The 20,313-nt window shown below is 47.7% G+C and overlaps 1 protein-coding gene across 3 annotated transcripts in view; it reads left to right on the top strand.

Annotated features, from left to right (window-relative positions):
* The window catches only part of ZNF592 (zinc finger protein 592), a 51,496-nt gene that overhangs the window by 21,697 nt on the left and 9,486 nt on the right, over nt 1-20,313 (top strand). For all 3 annotated transcript variants that reach the window (XR_004967167.1, XM_036306282.1, XM_036306283.1), the window contains 2 exons: nt 8,889-11,163; nt 18,636-18,814. Coding sequence is in view for 2 of the 3 variants with exons in the window: in XM_036306282.1 (XP_036162175.1) it covers nt 8,908-11,163; nt 18,636-18,814 (2,435 nt within the window). In the remaining variant the exon portion in view is untranslated. The remainder of the gene's footprint in view (nt 1-8,888; nt 11,164-18,635; nt 18,815-20,313) is intronic.

The raw sequence follows: 20,313 nt of genomic DNA on the forward strand, positions 1-20,313 counted from the left end.
TCGGATTTACCCATTTTAAAATCCTTAACCATTGAACCCAGATGATATACATATATGTAAGCCATATTCAGCTGGGGGAGCAGTGTAAAGAATTCACCCACAGGTCCTAAAACACACGTACACGGGTCCTTTCTTCTAGTCCTGAGCCAACAAACAGTCGCCAGTTCAAGGAACCTTACTCGTGTTGTCTCGTAGCCCAGGGCCCCTTCATCTCTCGGCTCTCGCTTTCACAGTGTAAATCTGTGACAAGCTGTTTGCCTCCTTGTCTCAGTAAACAATATTCTCAGTACAGATCAGATTTTCCTTAATGCTTTCAGGGTGCCCTCCTTCATGTCCAGTTACTGAGAGTTTATTAATCCACTGTTGCTGAACTTAATATTGTTAAGAAAAAAATAAAAAGACAACCAAGTTTAATGTTATTTAAAATTCAAAAGCTTCAATACTAAGGGAAAGAAAGCTCATCGGCATAGTGACATTTCTTGTTCTTATTTCTTAAGAGCCTTTTATTATTTTTATTTCTAAATTTGAGTAAGTGTGGACATTTTCATATTTATATCATTTATCTGCAACAACTTCCATATGTTTTCTTTTTTTTTTTTTTTTTAATAAAATCTTTATTGTTCAGATTATTACATTTGTTCCTCTTTTTTTTCCCCCCATAACTCCCCTCCTCCCAGTTCCCGCCCCACCCTCCGCCCTCACTCCCCACCCACTGTCCTCATCCATAGGTGCACGATTTTTGTCCAGTCTCTTCCCGCATCTCCCACACCCCTTTCCCCCCCAGGAATAGTCAGTCCATTCCCTTTCTATGTCCCTGATTCTATTTGTAATCAACAGTTCATTCTGTTCATCAGATTATTTATTCACTTGATTCTTAGATTCACTTGTTGATAGATGCATATTTGTTGTTCATAATTTGTATCTTTACCTTTTTCTTCCTCTTCCTCTTCTTAAAGGATACCTTTCAGCATTTCATATAATCCTGGTTTGGTGGTGATGAACTCCTTTAGTTTTTCCTTATCTGTGAAGCTCTTTATCTGACCTTCAATTCTGAATGATAGCTTTGCTGGATAAAGTAATCTTGGTTGTAGGTTCTTGGTATTCATCACTTTGAATATTTCTTGCCACTCCCTTCTGGCCTGCAAAGTTTCTGTTGAGAAATCAGCTGACAGTCGTATGGGTATTCCCTTGTAGGTAACTGAGTTTCTTTCTCTTGCTGTTTTTAAGATTCTCTCTTTGTCTTTTGCTCTTGGCATTTTAATTATGATGTGTCTTGGTGTGGTCCTCTTTGGATTCCTTTTGTTTGGGGTTCTCCGCGCTTCTTGGACCTGTAAGTCCATTTCTTTCACCAGGTGGGGGAAGTTTTCTGTCATTATTTCTTCAAATAGGTTTTCAATATCTTGCTCTCTCTCATCTTCTGGCACCCCTATAATTCTGATGTTGGTACGCTTGAAGCTGTCCCAGAGGCTCCTTACACTATCCTCGCATTTTTGGATTCTTTTTTCATTTTGCTTTTCCGGTTGGGTGTTTTTTGCTTCCTCGCATTTCAAATCATTGACTTGATTCTTGCGCTCCTCTGGTCTGCTGTCGGGAGTCTGTATAATATTCGTTATTTCAGTCCGTGTATGCTTAATTTCTAGTTGGTTCCCCAATATAAGATCGAGGGTCTTATTAGTTTTCTCATAGATCTCATTAAGTTTATCAGCGGCTTCTAAACAGTTCTTGAGAGACCTTAAAAGTGTGGTTCTGAACTCTATATCTTCCATTGACAATTTTGTCCTGTTTCTTTGTCTCCGCATTTTGTTATGCTTCCTTGGTGCACCCCCTAGTGGTCTTTGTTCGCAGTCTTATAGTTAAACCTTGATTGTTGTAGCTAATACCAGGGAGGGTTTGACCTCCAGGCCAGGTGGCTATGAGAATCAGCTGTGTCAGCAGTGAGAGAACTTCTGTCCTCTAGGGAGGTGCTAATCTAGCCTTTGCCTGAGGCTATCCAGCAAATGCCTGTGTGCAGGGCTTGGGCGGGGCGGGTCGCACAGGATCAACAGGGTGGGCCGGAGAGAGCAGTTATGGCGGCTCTCAGTCCTGTCCCCAGGGGCTCTGCCTCTCTGAGTCCCAGCACCCGCTGCAAAACTCAGAGAGAAAGCTGCACTCACTCTGACCGAAGCCAGACAGTCCCGCCTCTCCCGTTTGAGTCTGGGTCCCTAAAGACTCGCCCGGATCTGGAGCTCAGAGTCTGGGACTCCCTCCCGATTGAAAACGCCAACCGCACCCTCCGCCGCCAGCCCGCTCCGCGCACTCCGCACCTCAGAATTTGACTTCAGCACTGTGCCTCCTCTGAGTGTCCGTATGCGTTTCTCTTTCCTCCTAGTTGTAGGACTTCCACTCAGCCAGCGTTCCTGTGGTTCTGGGTGATGTCCCTTCCGTTTTTTGGTTTCACTTTTGAAGTAGTTGTTCAGAGCAGCAAACTCCGGCGTTAACCTATGCCGCCATCTTGGTTCTCCCATATGTTTTCTGACTAATGGATCAGTTGTCTTTTGTCTGCATCTTTTATTTCAAACTTCAAGGTGCTGCCCTCTTCTCTCTAGTATTTTGAGGTTTGATGAACAAACCTGTGCTTCGGTTATGCTCCCCGTCCCCTAAGTCTTCCTTTCTGCAGAATAAAATAGAGTTCTGTTTTTTAAGGCTCTCATCAGAAAGCTCTTCATCTACTTTATAGCCTCAGCATTTCTCAGACCCTCTTCCTGCTCTGGTGTGTCTTTCTCATGTCGTGGGTGCTGCAAACTACACAGCACACTCAGGCACGGGCCCTGCGAGGTTTTGAATGAGGCAGGGTCACAGGTTTCGTGTTGTTTCCAGTGTCCTTTTGGTGATGCCAATGTGTTCTGGGCCTTTTGTGATGAGACATGTAACATGGTGTCATCAGGAAACAGTCTGGGCTGATTATAAAATAATTGTGTTATAAATAATCATCATATATAATAAAAGGCTAATATGCAAATGGACCTAATGGCAAAACTACTGGTCGCTATGATACGTGCTGACCACCAGGGGACAGACGCTCAATGCAGGAGCTGCCCCCTGGTGGTCAGTGTGCTCCCACAGGGGGAGCACCACTCAGCCAGAAGCCGGGCTCACGGCTGGCAAGCACAGTGGTAGTGGTGGGAGCCTCTCCCGACTCCGTGGCAGCGCTGAGGATGTCTGACTGTGGGCTTAGTCAGACATCCCCCGAGGGCTCCTGGACTGCAAGAGGGCACAGACCAGGCTGAGGGCCTCCCCGCACCTGACCAGTTGCACGAATTTCATGCACTGGGCCTCTAGTCCTGTATAATCATCTTTGCCATGTGCATATCAACTTCCTTAGGATAAGTTTCTGGAAGTGGAATTAGTGGGTCTTAAGTATGCATTACTAACTTGCTATGTTTTTTTTTGGGGGGGGGGTTTCAATAAGACATTTTTTACTTAAAAATGAGGTCTCTCTGCGACTGTCAACATGGATGTATGTCACATGATAAACCTAAATTAAGGCATGAAACACGATTGACGTAAAATTAGTGCAGGAGCCCTGGCTGGGAGCCTCAGTTGGTTGGAGTGTTGTTCCATATACCAGGAGGTTGTGGATTTGATTTCCGATCAGGGCCCATAGCTAGGTTATGGATTTGATCCCCAGTTGGGGTCTCTGATTGATGTTTCTCTTTCTCCTTTCTCCCTCCAAAATAAAAAGCCAAACAAACAAAAAAAACACCACCATATCCTTGGTGAGAATTAAAAAAAAAAAAAAGTGCTGAGAGTGCTTTGCAAGTGTTTTATAAAAAATAAATATTACTGTTTTAAGCCACAACAATTCTCTACTGAGGTTGAATCCTGGGAAATGAAAAGCCCTGTGGGTCGGGGGAACATCTGGTAACCTTGGTCAATTTGGTGAGCCCAAAGTGGTTTCTCATTATTTTCATTAAATTTTTCTAATTTTATTGATAGACTTTTTTTGGTATTTTCTTTCTCTGCTTTTATAACAGGATAGATTTAAATATATATATGTGTGTGTGTATATATACATATATATATACATATACATATATATATACATATATATGTTATTTTAGAGAGGAAGGAAAAGGGGGAGAGAGAGAGAGAGAAACATCAATGATGAGAGAGAATCAATGATCCGCTGCCTCCTGCACACCTCCTACTGGGGATCGAGCCCGCAACCTGGGCATGTGCCCTTGACCGGAATTGATCCTGGGACCCTTCAGTCTGCAGCCTGATGCTCTATCCACTGAGCCAAACCGGCTAGGGCCAGTTTGACTGATTTCTGTTTTCTACTTACAAACAGTGTGATAGTTTACAACAAGGCTTAAAGAAACATGAATACTGAGTACACAGTGAGTCCCATCACTGTTATCGATGACTAGTGTTTTGGGTTTTCCTTATGAGGGCAAAACAGAAATCAGGACTGGATCTTAGGTTTTTAAAAGCATCAGCTTTGCCCTAGCCCTGTTGTCGGCAAACTGCGGCTCGCGAGCCACATGCGGTTCATTGGCCCCTTGACTGTGGCTCTTCCTAAGCCTTAGGAGTACCCTAATTAAGTTAATAACAATGTACCTACCTATATAGTTTAAGTTTAAAAAATTTGGCTCTCAAAAGAAATTTCAATCGTTGTACTGTTGATATTTGGCTCTGTTGACTAATGAGTTTGCCAACCACTGCCCTAGCCGGTTTGGCTCAGTGGATAGAGCATCGGCCTGTGGACCGAAGGGCCCCAGGTTCGATGCCGGTCAAGGGCACATGCCTGGGTTGCAGGCTCAGTCCAACATGCAGGAGGCAGCCAATCAATGATTCCTTCTCATCATTGATGTTTCTGTCTCTCTCTTCCTCTCTGAAATCAATAAAAAATATATATTAAAAAAATAATAAAAGCATCAGCTTTGGTATTTAAAATTCAGAGTTTATAAATGTTTTCCCTGCTGCTGATGTTGAGCTGCCACATCCTTTACTAGTTCTGATTTTCCTAGCAAAAGCCACCTTACCTCACCTCCGACTGCTTTGAGCCAGTTGCTGAGATTTCTCTGTGTGGAGAACATTGCTTTCTTCTGATGTAACACTTCTCTGCTTCAAGAGTGAGACAATAGGAGGCTCCCTGCTATTTCCTTGCACACCGCCAACTACCCCTCCTCCCCACATGGTCTTCCCAGCTCCTTAAAGAGACCAGTCTCTCTGCCTTCCTCCTCATCTTTTCTCCTAGATAGTAAAAAAAAAGGGGGGGGTTGGGGGTGGGATAAGCTTATAAAGCGAATATCACACAGGTGTTTCCTTGGTATTGGGGTGCCAAGTGCTTTCCCTGATACCCAGTATCTTGTCCCTGGTTATGGGTTCCAATACTTCCCAGTCCTGGCACAGTCATTCAGCAAGCTACTCTGCCAACCCGTATTCAGTATAGACAATCCACTTTATTATTATCCACCATAACCAGGCGGCTTTCCAATGGGAGTGGTTTTTATTTCCTGTGAACTCTTAAGCAGGCAGATGTATTTTGTTGGTCGGAGGTTGGGAGGGGGGCAAGAACGCAAACCTGTAAGCCTGTTGATCCCCTGGGGCAGTAACAGGTATACCTCCCCCACGCCACCTGCTTTCCTGCGGTTCTGAGTGTTTTTTCTTTATTTTCCCATTTAAAAGTTATAAAAGCAGTTTATCTGCACAAAAAAATCTTTTGAAAAAATAACCCACCAGTAATCCTAGCACCCTGTATAATTTTTCTTCTCTTTCTTTTTATCTTGGCTCAAATGCAGACTTAGTTTTACATCGTTATAATCATAGCCTGACATGACAACACTTTGTATTCATTTTTTTTTTAACTTAATACTACAAGTAACTTTCCGTGTTGCTATGTAGATGTCACAATTAGGATTTTAGGATTTTTAAACATTTAAATATATTTGGGTAACATTGGTTAATAACATTATATAAATTTCAGGTATATAGCTTTATAATACAACATCTGTATATTGCATCGTGTGCTCCTCACCCAAAGTCTAGCCTCCTTCTGTTATCGTATATTTGACCCCCTTTACTCTCTTCATCCTCCCCCCACCCCTTCCCCTCTGATAACCTCCATTCAGTTATCTGTATCTATGAATTTGTTGATTTTTTTTTTTTTTTAGAAAGAATTTATTTTATTTCATTTCAGAGGGACGGGGGGCAGAGAGAGAGAAACATCAATGATGAGAGAAAATCATTGATTGGCTGCCTCCTGCACGCCCCCTGCTGGGGATTGAGCCTGCAACCCGGGCATGTGCCTTGACCAGGAATTGATAGGTTGACACTCAACCACTGAGCCGTGGAGGCCGGGCTGTTTGTTGCTTTTTGTTTCATATGCTCCATAGAAGTGAAATTGGGTTCTTGTCCTTTTTTGTCGTCTTTGTTTCACTTAGCACGGGACTCTCGTGATCCATGCATGTTGTCACAGATGGCAATGTTTCTTTCATCTTTCTCTGGCTGAGTAGTATTCCATTGTGTACATGTACCACCTCTTCCTTATCCAGTCATCTGTGGAAGGACACTTAGCATAATTAGAATTTAAAAATTAACTTAAACTGTACATGGATTTTTTTGTTTGTTAATCTTCACCCGAGGATATTTTTTCCACTGATTTTTAGAGAGAGTGGAAAGGAGGGGGAGAGACAAAGAGAGAGAAACATCCATGTGAGAGAGACATGTTGATTGGTTGCCTCTCATGTGTGCCCTGACTGGGGCAGGGTTATCGAGCCTGCAACCGAGACACCTGCCCTTGACCCTTCAGTCTGCAGGTTGATGCTCTAACCACTGAGCAGCCGGCTAGGGCTGTACATGGACTTACATTTTTAAAAAATTTCCCTAGCCGGGTAGCTCAGTGGTTAGAGCGTCGGTCTGCGGACTGTAGGATTGCAGGTTCGATTCTGGTCAAGGGCAGGTGTCTCGTTTGCAGGCTCGATAACCCTGCCCCAGTCAGGGCACATATGGGAGGCAATCAATCGATGTGTCTCTCTCACATTGATGTTTCTCTCTCTTTGTCTCTCCCTCTCCTTTCCACTCTTTCTAAAAATCAATGGAAAAAATATCCTCGGGTGAGGATTAACAATAACAACAAAATTATTATTACTATTATTTTGATTTTAGACAGAGAGAAAGGGAGAGGGAGAGAGAGAAGCATTGTCTCCCACACAAGCCCCTGACTGGGAATTTAACTCACAACCTTTTGGCATATGGGACGACATTCCAAATAACTGAGCCACATTGGCCAGGGCATAATTAGAATTTTTAATGACTGCATAATAGTCTGTCAGTCAATCACTCTTCTTGGACTCTGTGTGTGTATGTGTGCATATATATCTTTTATGTGTGTGTGTGTGTGTGTGTGTGTGTGTGTTTAATCCTCACCTGAGGATATTTTTTCCATTGAATTTTAGAGAGAGTGAAGGGAGAGGGAGAGACAGAGAGAAACACTGATGTGAGAGGGACATATCTATTGGTTGTCTCCCACATGCCCCTAACCAGGGCCAGGGAGGAGCCTGCAACTGAGGTACATGCCCTTGACCAGAATTGAACCCGGGACCCTTCCATCTGCAGGCCGACGCTCTATCCACTGAGCCAAACTGGCCAGGGCATTATGTGTGTGTTTTTTAAATAATTTTTTTTGTTTTTGATAGTATTACAGATATCACCTATTTTTCTGTGTTGTTTTTAATGCTGCACACATTTCCATATGGCTTTTGGGAATATTTGTTCTTAGGATAAATTTCTGGCAATGGGCTTCTTGGACCCAAGGATTTTTCTCCTCATCTGGTTTCTGTGAGACAACTATACTACTTTCTAAAAGAATTGCGTCAGTCTGCATCCAGAAAAGTTTTCAGTATAAACGTGGTGTAGGAAGTATGTAAGCAAGTAAGGCTCTGAGATGCTGAAGCAGATGCAGGATTCAGAGGCTGAGCACGGGAGGCGGTGGGTTTTTCTTCCTCTTTCTGGCAGGTTTGAGCGAGCCAGCTCCAACCTCCACTGAGTGGGAGTGTCATAGGGATTTCCTAACCTCTGTTGTGATAGTTCTGTAGCTCTGCTTCTCCAGATGATGAAGGAAACAGGTGGATTTTCTTTTCCTTGTATATTAAGTTGAAATAAAATTCAAGGCTCCTCTAAAACCGTTCCTGGCTGATTTGATAAGAGTCACTTTAAGAGTCACCCTGCCCCTCAGGTTCAGTGGTCTGTTCATCAACCAATAACAGTTTTAGAGTGAAAAGGAAGGAATTAAGTAGATGCTGACTGGAATAAAAAAATACCAAGGGGATAATATAATTTTCTAGAGTGTACTTATGAGGCAGCGTAAATCCTGGCAATAGCAAATCATTTTGAATTTGAATGAAATGTATGCAGCAAGAAACCAGAGTTATACAAAGCCAATGATAACTACGTGTAAATTAGCAGAACTTATAGCCACATCACATATATGAACCAGAAGTTTTCTGAAGAAGGGAGGTGCTGAGCCACGCCTTTTCTCCAGCTGAGTGAGTGACTTGGCCAGTGCACATGGAGATGATGTTCCCCGACAGGTGGAGGGAGTGTGCTACGCCTGCGCCTCTTGGCTGTGCAACCAGCCAGGAGTTCCTAGGTGTTGAGGTGTAAGGCCTGCCGGGCTTGTCACTACGTATCAACACCCCCCCTCCTCGCCCCTCCCTCTGTGTCTCTAGCATTTTGGAAACCTGTTGGGGTGAAGCACCAGTGTGTGACTTCCCCTAGGGTGGGCGTTTGTGGGTGGGCGTGCTGGCTGGGTGTGTGTTAGTGTGTTGGGTGTGCAATGAAGGTGACGCTGGGCCGGGTCCAGCAGGAGTCTGGTGATCAGAGTCTCTTCTCTGTCTCTGTTATAGCCCTTGCCGGCGTCCAGCCATGGGGGATATGAAAACTCCAGATTTTGATGACCTTCTGGCCGCCTTTGACATCCCAGACCCCACCAGCCTCGACGCCAAGGAGGCGATCCAGACCCCCAGCGAGGAGAATGAGAATCCCCTCAAGCCTCCGGGCATGTGCATGGATGAGAGCGTGTCCTTGTCCCACTCGGGGTCGTCCTCAGACGTGCCTGCCGTGAGTGTCATTGTCAAGAACACCAGCCGCCAGGAGTCCTTCGAAGCGGAGAAAGACCACATCACTCCCAGCCTGCTGCACAATGGGTTCCGGGGCCCGGACCTGCCTCCGGAGCCCCACGGCCTGGGCCACAACTGTGGGAAGTTTGACTCCGCTTTCATGAATGGAGACAGTGCCAGGAGTTTCCCGGGCAAGCTGGAGCCTTGCAAGTCAGAGCCACTCCCCACCTTCAGCCAGTTCAGTCCAATCTCCAGCCCAGAGTCCGAGGATGCCATCAAAGATAACGGCTTCGGGCTGAAGCCCAAGCACTCCGACAGCTACTTCGCACCCCCTCCCGGGTGCGGGCCTGTCGGGGGCCCAGTCCTGGAGGCTCTGGCTAAGTTTCCGGTCCCGGAGCTGCATATCTTCGATCACTTTTGCAAGAAGGAGCCCAAGCCCGAGCCCCTGCCCTTGGGGAGCCAGCAGGAACATGAGCGAGGGGCGCAGAAGGCGGCAGAGCCTCACAAGGACCCGGATGCCAGTCGCTTCTTTGGGGATGCCTTGGACTTCAACAGCCACCCCAGCAACAGTATTGCAGAGCCCAAGGGGCTCGCTGCCGAGCTCGGCTCCTGCTCGTCAGTGCCCCCGCGGCAGCGACTTAAGCCGGCGCATTCCAAGCTGTCCTCTTGTGTTGCAGCCTTGGTGGCCTTGCAGGCCAAAAGGGTCGCCAGTGTCGCCAAGGAGGACCATCCTGGCCACACCAAGGACCCCTCAGGGCCCACGAAAGAGGGCTCCAAAGGCAGCCCCAAAATGCCCAAGTCACCAAAGAGTCCCCGGAGCCCCCTGGAGGCGACTAGAAAAAGTATGAAGCCGCCGGACAGCCCCCGGAGCATCTGCAGCGACAGCAGCAGCAAGGGCTCGCCTTCGGTGGCCGCCAGCTCCCCACCAGCGATTCCCAGAGTCAGGATCAAAACCATTAAGACATCATCGGGGCAGATCAAACGGACTGTCACAAGGATCCTGCCGGACCCAGACGATCCCACTAAGTCCCCTGCCGGGTCACCTCTAGGGAGTGCCGCTGCCGAGGCCCCGAGCGAGGTGCCTGAGGACGAGGTCGCTGCCCTGCCTGCCCCCGAGCACTTTCCTGAGGGGGACACAAATGCAGGGAGCCCCCAGGGCGACAGGAAAGGACTTGAGAGCGTGACCAAGGCCAGTGAACCTTCGTCCCCCAGCTGTGGCTCTGGGTCCCGGGCTCCGAAGGGGGCCGCCCCGGGCCCCCAGGCGGGCAAGAAGCAGCAGCAGAGCACCGCACCGCAGGCGTCCACCCCGGCCTCTGCCAACCTCCTGCCCAAAGCCGTGCACCTGGCCAACCTGAACCTGGTCCCCCACAGCGTGGCCGCCTCAGTGACGGCCAAGTCCTCCGCGCAGAGGCGGAGCCAGCCACAGCCCACACAGATGTCCGTGCCCCTGGTCCACCAGGTGAAGAAGGCCGCCCCGCTGGTCGTGGAGGTCTTCAACAAGGTCCTCCACAGCTCCAACCCCGTGCCCCTCTACGCGCCCAATCTCAGCCCGCCTGCGGACAGCAGGATCCACGTGCCCGCCAGCGGGTACTGCTGCCTGGAGTGTGGGGACGCGTTTGCCTTAGAGAAGAGCCTGAGCCAGCACTACAGCCGGCGGAGCGTCCACATCGAGGTGCTGTGCACGCTCTGCTCCCAGACGCTGCTCTTCTTCAACAAGTGCAGCCTGCTGCGGCACGCCCGCGACCACAAGAGCAAGGGGCTGGTCATGCAGTGCTCGCAGCTGCTCGTCAAGCCCATCTCCGCGGACCAAATGTTCGTGGCGGTCCCCGTGAACTCCTCGGCCCCGCTGGCCCCAGCCCCGGCCCCCCCTCCCCCGCCCTCCCCCAAACAAGGCCCCGCCTCGGACAGTGCCAGCTCCACCGTCCCAGCTTTGCCGCTCTACCCAGACCCCGTGAGGCTCATCCGGCACGGGGTCAAGTGTCTCGAATGTCACAAGCAGATACGCGACCACACGGTCATGGCGGCACATTTCCAGAGGATGACGGAGAAAACCGAGGGCCTGGTGAGTGACCCTTCCTGTGGCGGGCGTCAGGCCCTGGTTCCCATGGGCTCATCGATGGGGGCAGTGGTGGCATCTTAGCGGTCTGAGAACAGGATGTTTGCTGGACGATTAGCGACCTGCTTGACTAGATGGTGCTTGGTGTTGACTGAGAAAAGCGTCCTGCCCTCAGCTGACGGGAGGCCCTGAAGATTGGGTGAGCGTTTATGTGGACGTGCCCCAAAGTCCACTCAGCTCCCACCCCAGTGGGCTGCCAGGGCCCCTGGTCAGGCCTGGGCTAGGTCTCTGCTGGCAGGTGTCCGGGCAGCCCTCCCAGGTGCCCGCAGGACTCGGGGCAGAGGTCGTGTGACACTGCTCTCCGCCTTGGTCTGCCCTTCTAAGAACCATCCTTTGCTGCGTGCTGCCTGCCATGGGCTCAGCTCCTTGGGCAGAATCCTTTGTGGAAACTGCAGCCGGGCCCGTGTCAGGGCTGACGTGGAGGGAAGCACAGCAGGCTGACCTGTGGGCCTCTTCCTTCCTTCCTTCCTTCCTTGCTCTCAGCCCTCTAGGAAAGCAGCCGCGCGTATCTGCTCCCCGTTCTTGGTTATGTTTGACGAGATCTGGCTTTATTTCAAAGAAAAAAAAAGGCGTCTGTGCTGAGAATATCCTCTGGCACCCTCTGTGCCCATGGCTGTCTGAGGGAGCAGCGTCCTGTGAAGAATCGGGGCTCCAGACGCCTCCAGAGGCTCTTTTTCTCCTCCTCCACGTGGCAGGAGTCTCTCCTGACCTAGCCAGGCCCGCCCCTCACCAGCTTCCCTCAGCCAGGGCTGCAGAGCCTGGGGCAGAAGTACAGCAGCTTCTTTTTAAATTTATTTATTTTTATGTTTTTTTAAAAAATATGTTTTTATTGGTTTTAGAGAGAGGAAGGGAGAGGGAGAGAGGGGTAGAAACATCAATGATGAGAATCATTGATCGGCTGCCTCCTGCGCACCCCCTACTCGGGATTGATCCTGCAACCCGGGCATGTGCCCTGACCCGGAATTGACTGTGACCTCCTGGTTTATAGGTCGATGCTCAACCACCGAGTCACGCCGACTGATCTAGGAGCTCTTTTTATGTCAGTTCGACAGGGGCCTGCACATCTGCTGGGGGCCGCTGAGCTTTGCATGTGTGTTCCTAGCTGAGCTCGGGTGCCAGCGAGAGGGAGTTGCGCTGTTCCTGGAGCTCCTGGTGGCACAGCCAGCACAGAGCTCGCCACCCAGACAGCTGAGTGTGTGCAGACGCAGAGCCGGTTGGAACAGGCTTGTCAGCATCGTTGCAGGAAGTGCCTCAGAGGGACAATTCACTGTGACGCCACACATGACATTTGAGCGTGGAGGAGGGAGAGGCAGGGCGTTCAGGGAGAGGGACAACAGTATGTGCCAGTGCCACGTGTGTTTGAGGACAGGGAGCTGTCACGAGTGAGGCAGCCTTGGGAGTGTGGGGTAGAGGCAGGAGGAAGAATTTGGGGGGATGGTGGGGCTTCTGCAGCTCCAAAAGGGACCAGAGGTGCCGAGGGTCGCTGTTGCCTCTCATGTTCACCTCCGTGTCTGTATTTTCCTCCCGGTGAGTCAGGTGGAGTATGGCCTCTTCAGCCCTCTCCTTGGGGTTTCATATACCAGCAGGGTTGACTGGGTCCCAGATTGCACCTTCTAAGTCCTGTGATCAGAGCCATTGCCAGTGGAGGTCTGATGCCTGGGCCTCTTTTTCCCCCACACTGTTCCTCACTGGTGTCTTCTAACATGTGAGGGAAGTCTGGGTCAAGGATCCCCTGCTGGTGACCTGCTGGTCCTGCCTCTTCTCTGTGTCATTCTCGTCTAATAGGAGCTGGACAGCAGGGCCCAGCCGAGAGGAGGGGAGGGACCACCAGGAGGGCTGTCAGGCCTCTCTCAGCCTCGTTCTAATCCCTTAAAATCTCATGCCTATAAAAGTGGCCTCTGAATCTCACAGAAAGGGTGAGGCTCGAGCTCTGGGGTCAAAACTAGCCTGGATGGCTGTTGGATCTGGGTTTCCCGGAACGAGTGCCCTAGCTTCAGGTTGGTCTAGGGCAGGGGGTAGGCGGCGGAGGGGGGGTCCCACTCTTCCACTCTGGGGTTGTTGAGTGACTGCAGGACAGCATGTGCGGGCCTTCTGTGTTCTTCCTGGGAGACTGTCCCTGAACCCCACCTGCCTCCCTGTACAGTGGCTGGAGGGGTGTCCTTCCCCTGACATTCCAAGCCACCCTCTTGGGTAGGATGTCAGCACAGAGAGACAGTTTCTTCTTGTTCTTAATGCCATTATCATATCTAACGAAATTAATAACAATTCCTTCATATGTCCTAACACAAGGCCATATTCAGATTTTCCCCTTTGTGACAAAACTTGTCTTTGAATCAGGATCCAGACAGGGACCACACTTTGCATTGGCTAATAAGCCTTTTACACTTTTCGTCTACAGCAGTACCTTGTCCCATCCACCCGATCGGACCCCCCTTTTTTCACGTCACTGGTTTGTTGAAGAAACTGGGCCATGTGTCCGGAGGGTTTTCCGGGACGGTCCTGAGCCTGATTGCTTCCTGAGAACTTTCCAGGATAATTTTGGCTTTGCCTGATTGCTTCCTCAGATAATTAACTTGTTCTTTTTCAATCCCATACTTTGTCTGTAGACTAGAAGTTAGCAGTAAAGACTCCATTAGGTTCGGGGTCAGTGCTGAGGAGGGGAGTCCTGTGTCCTCCACATTTCATGACTTCAGGGAGGTGCAAAGTGTCTGATTGTCTGCGTCTTAATGATGCAGATCTTAGGGGGGAATTTAGACAGTGGCTTTCTGGTCCCTTCATTGTAAAGCTCCCTATCTTTTACCTAATGATTTTAATACCCAATCATTGCTGCTTGAGTCACTAATATTAAGACTTGCAGCCGGGTGTTTTTCTAACATTATTCTTTCTTTTTGTTACTTAGTTTAGTAGCATTAAGTACATTCACACTCTTTTGCAATCAGTTTCCAGAACTCTTCATCTTGCAAAACTGCAACTCTTTCCCCATTAAACAACATTTCCTCCTCCTTCCCCCTCCAGCCCTTGGCAACTTCCTGTCTCGATGAATCTGACTACTCTAGGTACCTCATCTAAGTGGAATCATAGTCTTCATTTGTTTTTTTGTGACTGGCTATTTTACTTAGCATAATGTCCTCTATGAGTCAGAATCCCCTTCCTTTTTAAGGCTGAATAATGTTCCACTGTATGTAAAAAGCACATTTAGTTTATTCATTTGTTGATGGACACTTGGGCTGCTTCTGCCTTTTGGGTATTGTGAATAATGCCACGAACGTGTACAAATACCTTTTTGAGACCCTGATTTCAATTCTTTCAGGTACCTGCTACCCGAAAGTGTAATTGCTGGATCATATGAGAGTTCTATATTTAACTTTTTGAGGAATAGCCATACTGTTTTTCAGAGCGGCTGCACAAATTTACAATCCCACCAACAGTGAATAGCGGTTTCAGTTTTGCCTCATTTCCACCAACATTGTTATTTTTTTTTTTTAAATAGTAGCCGTCCTAATGGGTGTCAGCGACAGTCTGTTATTTTTAGTTTTAGTGTTATCATGAACTCATTCATTTTTAAAAAAATATGTTTCTTTAATTGATTTCAGAGAGGAAGGGAGAGGAAGAGAGAGGTAGAAACATCAATGACGAGAGAGAATCATGGATCAGCTGCCTCCTGCACACCCCGCACTGAGGATCGAGCCCACAACCCAGGCATGTGCCCTGACCGGGAATCAGATTGTGACCTCCTGGTACATAGGCCGATGCCCAATCACTGAGCCATGCCAGCTCGGCTTCAGTCATACTTTTTGATGCTCCAGTTATCTTTGGTCCCTGGGAGCCTCTTCAAAGTGACTCCTGTGTCCCTTTTGGACACAAACCAGTTAAGCCTTGAGAAGCTTTCAGCCCCAACAAGGTGCCCTGGTACATTTCTTGTGCCAAACCTATAATCAGCCATTTCCCCAAGAAGCCAACTTTCTTTTACTGCGGAATGGTATTTAGAGGCCACATTCTGGGCAGCAGAGATGCTCATAGCTACTGGATATATCTTTGTTTCTAGGCCTTTTCAGTGGCGAGAGCTAAGAAATAGAAGTTTTTAAAAAGAGAAAAGAGCCCAGCCGGTGTGGGTCAGTGGTTGGGCGTCGACCCATGAACGAAGAGGTCATGGTTTGATTCCCGGTGAGCGCACAGGCCCGGGTTCTGGGCACGATCCCCAGTAGGGGGTGTGCAAGAGGCAGCTGATTGATGTTTCTCTCATGGATGTTTCTATGTCTCGTTCTCTCTTCTTTCCTCTCTCTACAAAATCAATAAAGAAGTCATATTTTTTAAAAAAGAGAAAAAAAGATCATGAGTTTATGCTGGTATTCAGATGTAAGATTATAGAGTGCTTATGGAACTGATTTTACACTGAAAGTCTTGGTTCCTAAGATTTTCCTTTTACACACACACACACACACACACACACACACAAATTTCAAAGTATCAAAACCAATATTATTTGTAACATGAAGACAACTGCAGAAAGGTGAAGGTGTGCTCGTAGGTCTTCCTGCCCGCAGGATGTATCTCATTAAGGACATATTGGTCAAAATGTTGTATTTGAAAGGTTCCTGGGAGTGCAGTAATCCTTTTTTTCTATGTAGTTGATATAGTTACTTGATGTTAGTTAGGTTATATGTTTCTGTTTTTCAATTTTTAGGGAATGCTTTTGGTTATTTAGTTTCATTTCATATTACCTAAAAACTCTGTAAAGCATCTGATTCCGCCCTGGCCAGTTTGGCACAGTGGATAGAGCCTCAGCCTGCAGACTGAAGGTTCCCAGGTTCAATTCTGGTCAAGGGCATGTACCTCGGTTGCAGGTTCCTGGCCCAGGTCAGGGGCGTGTGGAAGGCAACCAGTCGATGTGTCTCTCTCACATCAGTGTTTCTCTCTGTCTCTCCCTCTCCCTTCCACTCTCTCTAAAATCCAGTGGAAAAAATTATCCTTGGGTGAGGATTCAAAACAAAACAAAACACATTTGATTCCAAAATTAAAACTGTATAGCAGGGTACATTGAGAGAAGTCTTGCTTCTATCCCTGTCCTTTTGGCCCTGTTCCCTCCTTCCTTATAGGTAACCATTTTTTTCAGTTTTGGTTTATCACTGCATTGCTCCTTTTTGGCAAACAAAAGCAAATAGGTGTGTGTGTGTGTGTGTGTGTGTGTGATAGTCTCCTCTTGCACAAAAGGGCATGCTCATTTACTGTTCTTCGCCTAAAGTAATACTTGAAAAACACCCCACCCTTTTTATTATGGAACGTTCCAAACATTTACAAAAGTGGGAAGGATGGTTAATGAACTCTCCTAATAGTATAATGAACAAGTACTAGCTCATGGTCCACCTTGTTTCATGTATTTTCTTTTTTTAAATACATTTTATTGATTTTTTTTTACAGAGAGGAAGGGAGAGGGATAGAGAGTTAGAAACATTAATGAGAGAGAAACATCGATCAGCTGCCTCCTGCACACTCCCCACTGTGGATGTGCCCGCAACTAAGGTACATGCCCTTGACCGGAATCGAACCTGGGACCCTTCAGTCCACAGGCTGATGCCCTATCCACTGAGCCAAACCAGTTAGGGCTTTCATGTATTTTCTTACCCCTCCCTCCCCCTCCAACAGATTATGTTTAAGTAAATGCAAACATCATTGTATCTGTAAATATTTCATGTGTCTCTAAAAGATAAGATTTCCCTTCCAAAATATCAACATAGTATCATTATTTCTTAAAGTTAATAATCTCTCATTATCAAATCTTAATATCAAGTGGCAAATGTCCCAATGTTATGCTTAACACATTGTATGCGGGAAACATATTTATACGTTTTACTTATATGTTTTACGTTGACTGGTAGTAGAGTGCGGGACATGTATTAATACGTTTTTTATAGACTAGCGGTAGAATGCGGGTAACGTATAAATACGTAAACTGAAGTTATCGTAATTTTACTGAACATTGCCATTTGCGCAAAAAATTTGCAAAAATGGCCCGCGCCACCTGTTAGTGCGCGGTAAAAACTACCCGCAAACAATGTGTTAAGTTAGTCTTTTTTTTAAAATGATGTAGATATTTTTTTTTTCTTTCAATTTTATTTTGTATTGGTTTCAGGTGTACAGCTTAGTTTTTAGATAATCATATATCCAGAGTGCTCCAAGTTAGTGTTAAATACAATAATATAAAAATATAATAAAGGTAGTATCTCATTCTTTTTTGCACTTGGCTAGCTTGAATTATTATTCAAATAAGTGCCATACATACACTGCAGTTATTGAAAATTTCTCTTAAATCAAATCAAAAGTTCCCTTCCCTCTCTTTTTTCACCCCCTTGTCATTTATTTGTAGAAAGAGCTGGGTTTGTCCTGTAGAGGCCCCCCATCTGGATTTAGCTGATTAAAGCAGAGACCCTTTTCTGTCCTCCCTAACGACTTGTCCTTCTGCAAACTCCTCGGACCCAGGTCAGGCCCCCCCCACCCCCCCAAGTGAGCAGCACAATTGCCTCTCTTTGCTGAGAAGGACTTCTCCAGATGTGGGCACCCTCAGCCCATTGTTCCTCCCTCTGGCTGGCTGGGCTCCGCCCATTAGAACTTCAGTGAGTCTGGCTGTAGGACTCCTCTTCCTTGGTTCCGCCCCTGTCCACCCAGAGCCGACAGACAGGGCTGGGGAAATGGAAGCTGGCAAGACCCTCAGTCAGCGTGCCCTTGGGGCTTCTGCAGGCAGCCGGGGCACGCTCTGGTCCCCGGTCCCCGTAGGAAGTCACCGAACCATCTGACAAAGTGTTGAGTAGGAACCACCGCTGCCAAGCCAGGGTGAGGACCTGGCGAGTGTGGCAGTGCAGTGAGATCTTAGACTTCAAGAAGGGCCTTTAGGCCTCTGGAGAGGAAAGGCTGGCCCTCTGCTCAGCCAGAGGGAAGAAACCCTCACAGTCCTCGCACAGGACTAATCGGGAAAACACGGCCTGGTCTGTCTGTGATTAACAAGGTAAGGCTTGCTTGGGTCAGTATCAACACTTTTAAAAAATAGATGCTTTTGAAATTGATTTCAAAGAGGGGCGGGGGTGGGGGGGAGAGAGGGAGGGAGAGATACGAGCATCAATGATGAGAGAGAATCATCGATCGGCTGCCTCCTGCACACCCCCTACCCGGGATCGAGGCCGAAACCCTGACTGGGAATGGAACCGTACCCTCCTAGCTCATGGGTCGACGCTCAACCCCAGAGCCACACCGGCCGGGCAGTATCAACACTCTCAATGAGGTCTAGGGTGTCAAGTGTCCTAAGAGGATAGTTGCAGGGGGTGGAGGGCCGTTCTGACCCAGGCCCTGGGAAAGCAGGCAGCTGTGGTTGGAGAGCCAGGGCCGGCGGCGCCTGCGTGAACCGTCTTCTCCGTGCTCTCTCCTAGACGTGCCCGGTGTGCCAGATGCTGCTGCCCAACCAGTGCAGTTTCTGTGCTCACCAGCGGATCCACACACACAAGTCCCCGTACTGCTGTCCGGAGTGTGGAGTCCTCTGTCGCTCCGCCTACTTCCAGACCCACGTGAAGGAGAACTGCCTGCACTATGCCCGCAAGGTGGGCTACAGGTGGGTGCTGCCTGGCTCGCGGTCCTGTCCGGGGGCTGCCCGGGGGCTGGTCCTTCTCCTGGCCCAGAACTTGCCGCTGAGCTTGGTCTTCGGAGCCCTGGGCTCCGGCCTAGTAAGACAAGCTGATGGGTATGTTTTCTAGACACCAAGAGGCGCAAGGGGGAGAAGAATATGGAGTTCAAACAAAATTAAACATGAGCAAAAATCGCTTCGGAGGGGAAGGTATAACATCCGCTTTGTCAGCTTGGTTTTTTGAAAGATGCTAATTTAATTTGCTCACAGAGTTATTGTGTTTGGCGTATTAAATGGGAAGCACAATTTCAACGATAAATTTACTAATTGCAGCACTTTGAAATGTTCCCATTTATTGTGTTTGGCGTATTAAATGGAAAGCACAATTTCAACGATAAATTTACTAATTGCAGCACTTTGAAATGTTCCCAGTTCTCGTTAACAAATGGAGCTGCCAGACTCCAAACTCAGAGGGCTCTAGTGTCTCTGTGTTGATTCGTTTTTGTCAGTTTGTGAGAAGCAAGTGACACCTGAGAATGGAAAAATGGTCGGCCTCAGAGTAAGAACAAGAAAAGCCTATTTAAGATTGAATCTTCTCCAATGTGTCAAACATATATAAGCAAGACGTCATTTTCAGGAAAAAGAATAGGGGAAAACCCTCCAAAGCTCACTGATCTCTAACTTTCACATCGCCCCCATCAGGTCTCCTGTGCCGGTTTACTGCATTTGGGAGTTACTACATTTCATGGTTTATTTTATTACTTTCACTTCTGAAATTTAATGTTGCCCAAATTTAGTAAGGTTTTCTTCTCTTTGGTATTAAAAAAAAATTATTGTTTTAGTCTATTTAACTTTAGTACTTATTATTGTCTTTAGCATTGTGCCAGACACTGAAGATATAAAAATGATTAAGACACATTCCCTGAGCTCAAGGGGCTTCAGTCTGGTAGGTTATAAACATGTACACAGAAGTTGTAACTCGGAGTGGTAAGTCCCGTATGGAGGAATGGCCCAGGGAAACTTCAGAGAGCGGGTATTAGGAGGTTTTCAGACAAAAGAAAGGGAGAGCATGTCTGGAGCAAGGGTATGGGCGGGATACTAGCACACACAACAGGGCTTATGGGAAGCTCAGCATTTCTGTAGAGGTGGGTCAGGAGGAATGGGGGGGAGAGGTGAGAAATGAGACCCGGAGTTGGTGGAGGCCAGGCCTTGCACAACCTTGTATTCCTTGGTAGACATTTGGTCTTTAGCCGTGGACAGTGGGAAGCTATGGACAGATGTGCAATGGGGAGTGATTGGCTCAGTTGTTTCTGGGAAGCTGACACGTTATGCTAAGGAGGGTGGAGACTGGAGACTGTTTGAGAGGCAAGTGTGACGGTCCAGGTGAGATGCTGAGGGCTTCAGCTCAGGCATGGACTTGGGATGGCGGGAAGGTAGAGTTGAGAGAGATTCAGGAAGTGTAAGCATTAGGGTTCGATGATAGCTTG

The sequence above is a fragment of the Myotis myotis genome, unplaced genomic scaffold, assembly GCF_014108235.1.
Source record: "Myotis myotis isolate mMyoMyo1 unplaced genomic scaffold, mMyoMyo1.p scaffold_m19_p_40, whole genome shotgun sequence".
In the NCBI taxonomy this organism is placed as follows: Eukaryota; Metazoa; Chordata; class Mammalia; order Chiroptera; family Vespertilionidae; genus Myotis; species Myotis myotis.